At 39.5% G+C, this 12093-nt stretch overlaps 2 protein-coding genes across 11 annotated transcripts in view; one reads left to right on the top strand and one right to left on the bottom strand.

The window, feature by feature from the left end:
• Positions 1–11895, bottom strand: part of PECR (peroxisomal trans-2-enoyl-CoA reductase) — a 25194-nt gene extending 13299 nt beyond the window's left edge. Inside the window, exons 1-4 of the mRNA XM_001489328.5 lie at positions 11569–11895; positions 8896–9029; positions 8196–8361; positions 3480–3561 (exon numbers count right to left, since the gene is read on the bottom strand). Coding sequence (XP_001489378.4) covers positions 3480–3561; positions 8196–8361; positions 8896–9029; positions 11569–11761 — 575 coding nt within the window. The 5' untranslated portion in view covers positions 11762–11895. The remainder of the gene's footprint in view (positions 1–3479; positions 3562–8195; positions 8362–8895; positions 9030–11568) is intronic.
• Positions 11674–12093, top strand: part of TMEM169 (transmembrane protein 169) — a 26785-nt gene continuing 26365 nt past the window's right edge. Inside the window, exon 1 of one of the 10 annotated variants that reach the window (XM_070269242.1) lies at positions 11674–11917. The gene's annotated coding sequence lies outside the window, so the exon portion shown is untranslated. Of the gene's footprint in view, positions 11922–12093 lie in introns of all 10 variants that reach the window. The other 9 variants (XM_070269240.1, XM_070269244.1, XM_070269239.1 and 6 more) reach the window with 9 other exon arrangements.

Consider the following 12093-nt stretch of genomic DNA (forward strand, 5'->3'; position numbering starts at 1 on the left):
ACCTGAAAACAGCAAATGCAGGCAGAGGCTTTCTCTGAACTCTCCTTATCTGCCTAAAGACAGATGCTCCAAAGGAACTCAACGGTCATCAGGCCCCTCCCCGGGAGTCTCATTAACAAAGGAAGATGGACTCTGGTCACAGGAGAGGAGGCTAGAAGCCATAGCACACCCAGACGAACTGTGAGAAACTCTCACATCTCCCGTCTATCGGTCCAAGAGCCCATTCATCTTTCCGAAAAATCACCTACTGTCCCCTAAAACGACTCCATCTTCCTCCCTTTCCCTAGTAAGATGGTATCTAAGTCTGAATTCTAAGCCACCTTGGGAGTGACTCATGTTTCCCTGGGTATCTCCCATGTACACATGACGTATACATGTGAATAAACTTCTGAAAAGACTTTTCTCTTGTTAATCTGTCTTGTATTACAGGGTCTTAGCCAAGAACTCAGAAGGGTAGGGGGAAAATTATTTTTCCTCTCCTATACAGTTCTCTCAGGAATAGCTGATGAAGAGGACATTCAAGAGAAACTCAGTGCAAACGTAACAGCATTTTCAGACTACACTTCCACACTCAAAGATCTACTAAACGAGGTAGCAGAGAAGAGTGTGATGCCAGAAGTGAAACTGCTGATGGATATCAAGAGTAGCAGCGACCTGTGAAAGCCTAGAAGCCCCAGCTCTCTACTCGTTCCAGTTAGGACAGGAAGACGTGGTCATCCTCTGCAGCATTTGGCTCTGCAGAAAACCATGCAGAAACTCAAAGAGGTACTCTGGATCTCCAAACTGCACATCTTAATCTGCTTGTCGCAGAGGACAGAAACATCTGACATTTGTGAAGAAAAAGCAAAGAGTTCATCGGAATCCATGGGGATTTGGGGCTTATCCAGGAGTCCTGGGTTCTGAAGGATTCGACTGCAGCCGGCATTACTGCGAGGTCCAGGAGGATGATGAGCCTGAGTGGACCGTGGGGGTCTGTAAAGACTCCCTTTCCAGGAAGGGAAAGTGCCCCCATTCAAGACAGAACAGATGGTGGACGATTCCAAATGGGGACTTTGTCACACGAGGCGCTGTTCGTCACTCTTCCAAGAAAAGCCCAGAGGGACTGGCATTTATCTGGACTAGGAATTGGGTGAGATTTCATTTTACCATTTGAATGACAGGTCTCACATCCATTCTTTCGCTGATAAATTTTCTGAAGTCCTATGACCTTTTTCTTATCGGATGTGATTTAAAACCTCTTACAATCTGTGAAATCACAGATTGTGAGTGATAAGCTGCCTTGAAGGCTGTTCCATCGCTCCACTTTCCTCCTGTGGCTGGTAAACAGGAGGCAGAATGATGTAGAACTCTCAGTGAATCTAGCACTAACAAATCCTTTAAACATTTCTATGAGTTAAGCACATAAACAAAATCATACATTATATGCTCTTTTTCATCTGGCTTCTTTCACTCAGAATAATTTCTTTCGAGATTTATCCATTTTGGTACATGAGTCAATAATTCATCCCTTTTTATTTCTGAGTAGTAGTCCATCATATAAACATACCATAATCTACTTATTCATTCACCCACTGATGGGCATTTGGGCCACAAACTGTCTCTCCACAGGAGGTACGAGTTGCTTTTTGGCTCATCTCTTGCCCTTGTACTTATTGACAATGATCTAAAAGATGAGCAGGTCAGTCTAAACTCCTCTGCACAGACAGTAATGGGAAACAGACTAGTCTTAGACAGCACTGAAAAGAAAACGATCAGAACTCCCAGAGAAAACTGTATAAAGACAGCAATATAGTTCAAACACACACACAAACGACACTCAGATAACCTTTCAACAAATGAAAAGATGCTCTACTGAGAATATCATTTCCTGCCCATCAGAGTTGTTCAGAAGCTGACAAGATACATTTTGGGTGAGGCTGTGGGGAACAGGCATTCTCATACATCGCTCGTGGGTATGCAAAATGGGAAGAAATTCGGAAATACCTAACGGTATGCATTTACCCTTCACCCAGCAATCCAACTTCCAGGACGTACCCTGAAGATAGACCTCCACAAAGATAACAAATACATACAATGTTATTCATTGCAGAATTATTTGTAATAGCAAAACATAGAAACAACATAAATTTCTATTAAATTTGAGACAATGCGAGCATTTGAACAATGAATTTGAAAAGAAATCCATGATTCCATAGTGGTATACCAAAAAGATTAATAACGATAACGATAATAACAATAAATAGAGAGAGAACGGATGGTTATGGCGGAAAAGTCTTTTTATGGAAGAAGATCAACTAATAAATATAGAAGCAATTATAAAATCAAAAAAATCAACATTTTCACATCCTTAATGTAAAAAGTATTTCAAGTCAGAGTCAACAATGGCTGCTAAAATTCTGATGGCAAAAAGAATATTAACACAGTGCCAAAATATCATCCTACAGATTACTTACTAATTATAAAGGAATTAAGATCACTATCTTACCTTAGTTCCCAGGTTATTTCTGGGGTAAAAGCGTATAGAGGACTTGACTTTGTACCTTATTTTACATATATATATAAAACATATATTTATATGTTATATAAATATATTTATATTTGTAAATCGATATATAGTTTTTATAACACTAAGATAGATCCATTTCAGAAAAATAGAGATTCTATGTTGGAAAAACTTCTTTAAAATTTTAATTTAAAAAATGGAAGGAATCAGAACTATAAGATACTTAAAAAATCAGCAAAACTAATTTTTTAAAAACCAGACCTTTTAACAGCTAAACTTGTGGTTTTCAAGTAGCTTCCTGGCACCTTGTTGTTGTTCAACTGTTCTATTTGAATGGCCTTTTAGACTATTATGCAAGAAGCTGCTGAGACAGAAGGCCAAAGGAGTTCACTGACGCCCTTTCTTTAAAAAAAAAAAAAATCAGTTTCCAATGTAAAAATTTATCAAAATCAGAATAAGAGCCAAATATATGTCAAATTCCGATGTGGAGTAACAATTGAGCAGTCCTATCGAAAACTGAATATTCACAGTATTCAAACCTAAATTAACATAGATTAATTTCATTTCCACATTTTATTTAAAAAAGATGTCCCCAGATACAATGGATAGTTGAGTAACATTTGGATTAGGGTTGCCAGATAAAATACAGGACATTCAGTTCAATTCAGATAAACAATGAATAATTTTTTGCATAACTATGCCCCATGCAATATTTGGGACATACTTACAAAAAAGAATTATTTAACTGAGCATCGTGGTTATTTTTCTTTTCTTGGTAAATCTGGCAACGCTACCATGAATGGGAATTTTTTAGAAGTACATTTTTAAAGTTCAAATAAAGGGAAATGCTAAGTATTGAGATTACAACTCATTAAAGGATTAATGATCTTGACTTAAGGAATTTTCCCTACCCTACTCTCCCAATTTAGGGGACAAAACCCAAACACATAGGAAAAAAATATATAAAAATGCTTACGACATTCCCGGATATCCATTTTTAGTAAGGATAATGATATTGACAATAGATCCTCCATGCTCTTTCATCCAGGACTTATAAACTGCAGGAAACAGAAAAATGACAATCATATGAAATAGTGTCCTGACCCTTCTCTGATCCTCTGTTCCAACATGCTGCTTCCTTGGTACTTTAAAAATTTAATTCTCTCTTTTTTATAAAAAGCCTGATTGAAGTACAATTTGCATATCATAAAATTCATCCAATTTTTGTGTACAATATTTTTAATAAATATACAGAATGGGCAGCCATCACCACAATCCAGTTTTAGTACATTTCCATCACCCTAAAAAGTTCCTTTGTGCCGATCTGAGCTTAACCCATTCCCAGGCAAACACTCAGCTACTTTCCGTTTCTATGGATTTGATTTTTCTGAACAGTTCATATAAATGGAATCACTTAATATGTGGTCTTTTGTGTCTGGCTTCTTTCACTCAGAATAATGTTGTGAGGTTCATCTTGTACCATATATCAATAGCTACTTTTTATTGCTGAAGGGCATTCCATTGTATAGTCATGCCATATTTGATTTATCCATTCACCAGCTGATGAACATTTGGTTGTTTCCACTTTTGGGTGATTATGAATCTTTGGGTGGTCATACATTTTTACATCCCTTGGGAAGACATCTAGGAGTGGAACTGCTGGGTCATATGGTATTCTATGTTTAATTTTTTGGGGAACTGCCAAACAGTTCTCTAAACTCTCTCTACCGTTTTACTTTCCTACCAGAAATGCATGAGGGTTCCAGTCTCTCCACACTATTGTTGTCTGACTTTCGGTCTGTAGCCACTGTCATGGCTGTGAAGTGGTTATCTCACTGAGGTTTTGATTTGCATCTCCCTAACGACTAATGGTGTTCAGTATCTTCTCATGTGCTTATTAGCCATTCATAGATCTTCTTTGGGGAAATATCTGTTCGAATCTTTTGCCCAATTTTTCACTGGGTTGTTTTCTTATTATTGAATTATAAGAGTTATTTGTGTATTCTGGATACAAGTCCTCTATCAGATAGGGGATTTGAAAATCTTTTCTCCCAGTCTGTGACTTAACTTTTCATTTTCTTAATGATGTCTTTTGAAGCACAAATGTGTTTAATTTTGATTAAGTCCAGTTTACCAATTTTTTTTTACTTTATAGATGGTATCTTTGGTGGTGTATTTTAGGACTCTGCCTAACCCAAGGTAATACAGATTTTCTTCTTTGTTTGCTTCTACAAGTTTTAGAATTTTACTTTTAGCATTTAGGTCCACGATCCATTTTGAGTTCACTTTTATTTACACTGTGAGGCAAAGGTGTTTTTGCATGTGGATATCCAATTGTGCCAGAACCATTGGTTGAAAAGACTATCATTTCCCCATAGAATTGCCTTAGCACCTTTAAAGAAAATCAACTGACCATGAACATAAGGTTTATCTCTGGATTCTCAATTCTATACCATTGGTCTATAAATCCATCCCTATGCCAGTACCACACTGTCTTAAAATCAAGAAGTATATATCCTCCAACTTTCTTTTTTTACAAAATTGTTTTGGCTATTCTGGGTTCTTTGCATTTCCATACATATTTTAGGGTCAGCTTGTCAATTTCTGCAAAAATTGATAGGGATTGCACTGAACCTATAGATCAATTTGGGCAGAACCACCATCTTAACAACATTGAGTCTTCCAATTCATAAACACAGAATGTCTTTCCACTTATTTAGATTTCATTTCTATCAGCAATATTTTGTAGTTTTTAAAAGCATATGTCTTACACTTGGTATGTTAACTTTGTTCTTAAATATTTTATCCTTTTTGAAGCTCCATTTAAAATTTAGGCATCCATCCTATTCATATAAATCAAGACAATGCTAAAGATGGACTTCAGGACTTGCTTCAACAGAAATCTAATTTTTAAAATGTAAAGACCAGAGAACAATTCAACAGTCATTCCTATTAAAAGGTTAAGCAAAAGTAAGGATGCCTTCCCATTAATACTTAATGCTTTCCTGTGAGTGCTTACCAATTCATAATTTATAACAGAAAAAAAGAAGGTAAAGTCACTATAAAAGACATACAATGCAATATGTTTTAAATCTATGACAACTTTTTCACATTGCTGAAATTGGGATATGTCTTACAATTGGTGGCATCTTACAAATAGCAAGGTTTTTATTGTTCAAAATATACAGGAGGCGGCCCCGTGGCTGAGTGGTTAAGTTCGCGTGCTCCACTTAGGCGGCCCAGGGTTTCCCTGGTTCGAATCCTGGGTGCAGTCATGGCACCGCTCATCAGGTCATGCTGAGGTGGCGTCCCACAGACCACAACTAGAAGGACCCACAACTAAAAACATACACAACTAGGTACTGGGGGACTTTGGGGGGAAAAAGGAAATAAATAAATAAAATCTTAAAAAAAAAAAAAATATATATATATATATAAAATGATGGCGCATTTCACAATTGGCTGTATTAAATACAGTAGTTATTTTTAGATAATATAACTATATACTCAGAAAACCCAAAAGACTCATTTGACAAACCATTAGATAAAGCTACAAATCATTAGATAAAGCTAGAAGATCCATTTGAAAAAATAATTCTTTTGTAAACCAACAACAATCCAGTTGAAAAATAATTGGAGAAAGAGTCCATTCAAAATACCAATAGCCATCAAAAATATCTAGGTATAACCCTAATAAAAAATATGAGATTGACATGACAAAAAAACACAAACTTTTGCCAAAAGATCAAAAGAAGAGTCCATTAATGAAAAGACATTGTGATGTGGAGACAATATTTGAACATGTGGATTATTTCCAAATTATTAAGTTCAGCACAATTCTAATCAAATTCCCCAACAAGATTTCTGAGGAAGAAATATGAATATAAAATTCATTTGAAAGAATAAATGGTCATGCATAGCCAAGAAAAGTTTGGAAATACAAATAAAGCCATATGTATCATATCAAATATTTTAAAAACTTATAAAACTATTTGATACTAGCAGAAGGAAGGAGAATAAGTTTATATAAACTACCTACACAGACTTTCTGCTTCTGGTTGAATACTACCACACATTTTGTAACTCTGAAATCTTCCCTGACACTTCTCCAGGGCTATTCTTCAAGATGTTTCAGATGGTCATCAGATGCCAATCACAAGTCCAGGTTGTCACTTGTGCTTCTGACTCACTGGCTATAAATCAGAGATTCCCATGACTCCCTCCTTGGATTCAACTAATTTGCTAGAGTGGCTCACACAACTGAGGAAACTAGTTTACTTACTAGATTACCAGTTTATTACAAAGGATTATTGATCAACAGGCAGATGAAGAGATACATAGGGCAAGGTCCTCAACAAACGAGCTTCTGTCCTCGTGGACTTTGGGGTCTGGCCCAGTGGCAGCTGGAAAGCTTCTGGCTCCCCATCCTGGAGGTGCTCTGAACCTTGGCCTTTTGGGTTTTTATGCAGGCTACACTATATGGGCATGACTGTTTTATCACTGGCCACTGGTGACTGATTCAACTTCCGGCCCCTCTCTCCTGCCTAGAAATCAGGGGGTGGGACTGAAAGTTCCACCCCTCTAATCACGGTTGGTCCCCTAGCAACCAGTCCTCCCCATCCTTAGGGCCTTTCCAAAACTCACCTCATTAACATAAACTCAGTTGTGATTGAAAGGAGCCTGTTATTGAATAACAAGACACCCTTTCACCTTTATGGTTCTGAAGCCATTTTAGGAGCTGAGGGCAAGAGACCAAATGTAACAAAAGATACCCCCATTGCTCTTACAGCTCAGGAAATGCCGAGGGTTTGGGGAGCTGTGAGCCTGGAACCGTGGACAGAAGACCAAATTATATAGTATTGATTATAAATCACAATATCACAGTCCCTAATGGGTATGGAACTACCATACTATTCCTACACTACCTACCTGGACTTTTTATGTGAGGGAGAAATAAACTGTCCTATTTAAGCTCCTGTTTTTTCTGGGGTCTCTACAGAGGAGCAGCCAATCGCATACCACAACTAATACAGAGCTTTATACTTACTAGTAGATAAAGATGAAGCCTGGGACTGCCTCCAAGATGTCTCACTTACAGATACTAAGAATGCAAAGCCTACCCCACGCTGAGGTGAAGACCCCTTGGGTCAGAATTATACTCAGTCTACATTTTCCATCATCAAAACGTCTTTGATAGTTTGTAAGGAAACCCTTGAGTCACTCAACTCCAGAAGTTTAATATTACCACCTATGAAACATAACCTTTAATCCAAAGACAATGCATGCATGCCAATTAGGGTCAGTCAGAAAGAATGTGGACTCTGTCTGGCATTCTCCTTGAGGGTGTGACTGACTTAATTACCAGGCCATTAAACAGATCCATTTCTTAAAAACAAAGCGTCAGGGCTTTCTTTAATTTTATGAACATCTTTGTACCGCTCCTTCGTAATTTTCTCATGATAAATGCCTACAAATAAAATTGTAAGATCAAAGGATACCCACATTTTCTAAATGTAGCCAAATTACCCTCCACAAATGTAGTAATCTACATTCCTATGTTGTATGTGAACAAATCAGGGCAGTAAATGTTAATGATGTGGAGCTTCTGAGCCCCTAACAATTTCTCTTTCAGGATTCTCTTTGGTCCTTAAATAAAGACATCTTGACTTTTGGAGTTACTGATCACACTTGCCTGCTTTGCACATGTAGAAGGTGCCCGTCAGGTTGGTTTCGATCACGGCATGCCACCCTTTTGCAGTGATGTGTTCAGCAGGAGCTAGGAACTGGCCTCCTCCATTGTTTACCAAGAAATTGATTTTACCGTAAATATCTAAGGTGGATTTGACCAAATTATTCACCTAAAGAAAAACATTAAAAGTAAACTGGTTAATAACCTAACTTGCTACATGGATTGACGGCTTGCTCTAGGAGAGTAACAGAACTTGCAGTCTCATGCAGTGAGTGGTAACTCCAACTACAAGACCCACAGATCATAAAGCCAAATTTGCAATCTTGACGACAAGATTTATCCAGGGGCCTGGATCACTCCTAAGTAAGGCAGGCCTCTATGATATTAATTTGTGAACTACCAATCCAGAATAATGGATAGTGATGAAATCAGCTTAAAATTAACATCAAGAAATGACTAAAAGGGCAAAAGGCACAAAAGATGGTGTCGCTGAGACTTCCTCATCTTTCTTAGCTTCCCCACCTTGCTCCCTCCCACTCTCCTGAGGTCACTGACTTCAGAATTGATTAGCAGAAGGCTCTCCCTTAATGAATCTCATCCAAGACAGCCACCGCAGGGAACTGAAGCGCAGTCAGGGTAAGGAACCACTACTATCAGTTAACGTGAATGAATACATGATTCATTGCATTTAAAAGCACACTACCTCCTCTTCTCTCCGGATGTTGCATTTTATGGGAGTGACTTGAGCCTGGTTGGAGGGGGGCAGGCTGGCCTTCAGCTCAGCTGCAGCAGATTTCAATCTATCAAAGTTCCGAGATGCAATGACCACATTACACCCTGAGAAGAAAACAGCAAAGAACAAATCAGTAAGCTTCCATTAGTTGTGTAAACTCCAAAAACAACAAAGTTTAGAAAATATTTCATGTGTTCCTGTAAAAAAGATGAATTAAGACTTCTGCTTTTGGTCAAGATGGAATAATGGGAATTGAATTTACCCTCCAGACGAAAACAACTCAAAAACTGGACAAAGTCTGTGCAACAATGATGTTCAGGCATCGGACATCAAATAGCACAGGACAGTGGTCTCAGAGAGTAGAAACAGACAACATGAGGCCTCTGATTATCCCAGCTTGCTGCCTGGAGAGTTTCCAGGCTGCGCTGCAGGCAGGAGGAACCCATTGAGAGCCCAGGAGTCTCCTGGGCAGAAGAGACGAGGTTCGGAGTCTGGGGAGGCCAAGACAGCTAGCTTACACACGGCACAGTGAGAAGAGAGGTAGACGGGGAGAGAACTCCAGGATCTGCAGAGTTCCCTCGGATCTTCAGCTGAGCCCTGATTAATGCGTGTGAGTCAGGAAACCATTTGAGGCTGGGGAAAGAACCACCCAAAAGGAACAGAGGGAACAAACCTTGGCACTCACACAGCACTGGGAAGCGTTAGCGTTCCCATCAGAAAAAGCCTTTCATTGGGCATGGGGTAAAGGACTCAGACGGGTATGGCCTCAGTAAAATTAGCCCTAGACTAAAGGTTGTTCAGGTCAACTCTTAACATAAAGAAGCCGCTTTTAACGGTATCAAATTGTTTCCAAGTAACTTCATTGCATCACAGAACAAAGCTCAAGAATATTTATAAGAATATAAAAATAACCAGCATCCAACAAGGTAAAACCCCAAGGTCTGGCATCCAGCAAAAAGTACTGGGCATGCAAAGGAGCAGGAAAATACAACCCAAAATGAGAAAAGTCAAACAAAGAAAAGAGTCTGTGAGATACTAAAAGAAAAATCTGAAAAATGAAGACAATTTAAACATCCATAATTCAATCATTTCCAGGAAAAGTAGTTGTTGTTAACAATGTTATAAACTTCCTTCTCATCTTTTTCTGCATATATATTTTGCATTAATAAATTGGAATGCTATATTTTGTCTAGAATCCTGCTTTTTTCTTGTTTTTTTTTTTTTTGAGGAAGAATAGCCCTGAGCTAACATCTACTGCCAATCCTCCTCTTTTTGCTGAGGGAGACTGGCCCTGAGCTAACATCTGTACCCATCTTCCTCTATTGTTTATATGTGGGACACCCACCACAGCATGGCTTGATAAGCGGCACATAGGTCCATGCTCAGAATCCAAAACAGCAGACCCTGGGCTGCCAAAGTGGAGCACATGAACTTAACTGCTGTGCCACCAGGCCAGCCCCAGAATCATGTTTTTTGCAATAATATGGCATGCATTTCTCCACATAAGCCTACAATAGCAAGATGTTTAAATAACAGCATAATATTTCATTGTCACTGATTTAACAATTTCCCCTCTAACGGATATTTAGGTTATTTCCAACATTTCACTCCTCAACACTACATCCTTGTATACAAATCTGTGCTTACCTCTGATGATTTCCTTAGAGTAAATTCCTGAGAGGAATGACTAGGCCCTAGAGCACCAATACTGTTAACACTTTAGAATCTTCTTTTTCCAAACTGCCCTCGAGAAAGCTTGTAATAGTTTACATTCTTGCCCGCCTTCTCATTCTCTCACCAAAACTTTCATTTTCCCCAATGTTTTAAAATTTTTGTAGAAAAACAATGGCATCTTATAACAGTATTGTTTTGCATTTTATTCCCCAGTAAGTTGCTTATTTTCTCACATACGTACCGCTCAGTTTGAGATCTTCATTTGGAATGCTTGGTCCATATCACTAGCTCACTTTTCTGTGAGTGTGTTAGATCTTTTCCTTATTTGTTTGTGAGAGCTCTTTATACAATCAATTTGTGGTATATTGTAAATGTTTTTCTTTACGTGCCTTTAAACTTTATTTATATCATTTTTTAATTCAAAGAGGATTTAGACTTTCATATAGGTAAATGTATCTGTTTTCCACTTGGTGGTTTTTTTCCTTGTTTATGTGCTTACAAAGTCCTCCCTTCCGCCAAGTTAAGTTCAATATTGTAAGAGAGGGGGAAGATTGGTAATGGGAGCCTCTCCTTACGTTCGTTGCAACCTTTTCCTGTTACATAACGTCTTCCCAGGTTTCCTAGCCATTCATTAAGAGATATATAGGATGGCCTGATTTTAATCCATGACTAATTCCATAGCTTGTCCCACAGATCTCCTTATTCCCTACCTGGGCACAGTATCTTTGGCTCTAAAAGTTCCCTTTACTTTACTTTGCTCATCATCCCACACTTCTCTACAATTTCTTAGAAGAACTCTCTTCTCTCTCCTTTGAGGTTTTAATTTCGGTCATATCTACACCTCCTTTGTTTTGCAACTCCACGCCCTGCCAACCCCGCCTTGCTGACTCGCGACCCCCCGTGACGCCAGCCTGTTTCCCCACCAACCCCTCGATCTGGGTACCCTGGCCCAGGGTCCTGCTCACGTACCCAGGCGCAGGAGCTCGGTGACGATGGCCTTTCCGATGCCCGTGCTCCCGCCGCTCACAATGGCCACTTGGTGCTGCAGCAAGCCGTGAGCCAGGAAGCTGCTGCGCTTAACCAAAGCACCCATCGCCGCGGAGCGTCTCAGCTCCAGCAGCGCAGACCAGGTCGGACTGGGACACTGGGTCCCCGCCTCCATCGAGGTGGGCAGGACAGAAGACAACGCCCACGTCACCGCCGGCCCCGCCCCGCCCCGCCCCGCGCGCCGCGGCAGCTCCCCATCCTCCAAGGGAAGGACCGCTCCAGGCGGCGGCTTCCTCGCAGCATCCTCTGCCAGCCTCTGTCTCCGGCACATGTAGGTGAGACTTTTGGTTCATTTTTTTCTTTAATTTTCTTTTATTTCGATGACAAGGGGTGGCGGGGCAGAAGGGAAGCAGACAAAAAAGCAGGAGTGTGCTCTATTTTGAAAAATTCAACCCTCAGTGCTATGGCTCTCACGGTTAATTAAAATTAAATCTCCACTGCATCTGG

This window comes from Equus caballus, chromosome 6, assembly GCF_041296265.1.
Source record: "Equus caballus isolate H_3958 breed thoroughbred chromosome 6, TB-T2T, whole genome shotgun sequence".
In the NCBI taxonomy this organism is placed as follows: Eukaryota; Metazoa; Chordata; class Mammalia; order Perissodactyla; family Equidae; genus Equus; species Equus caballus.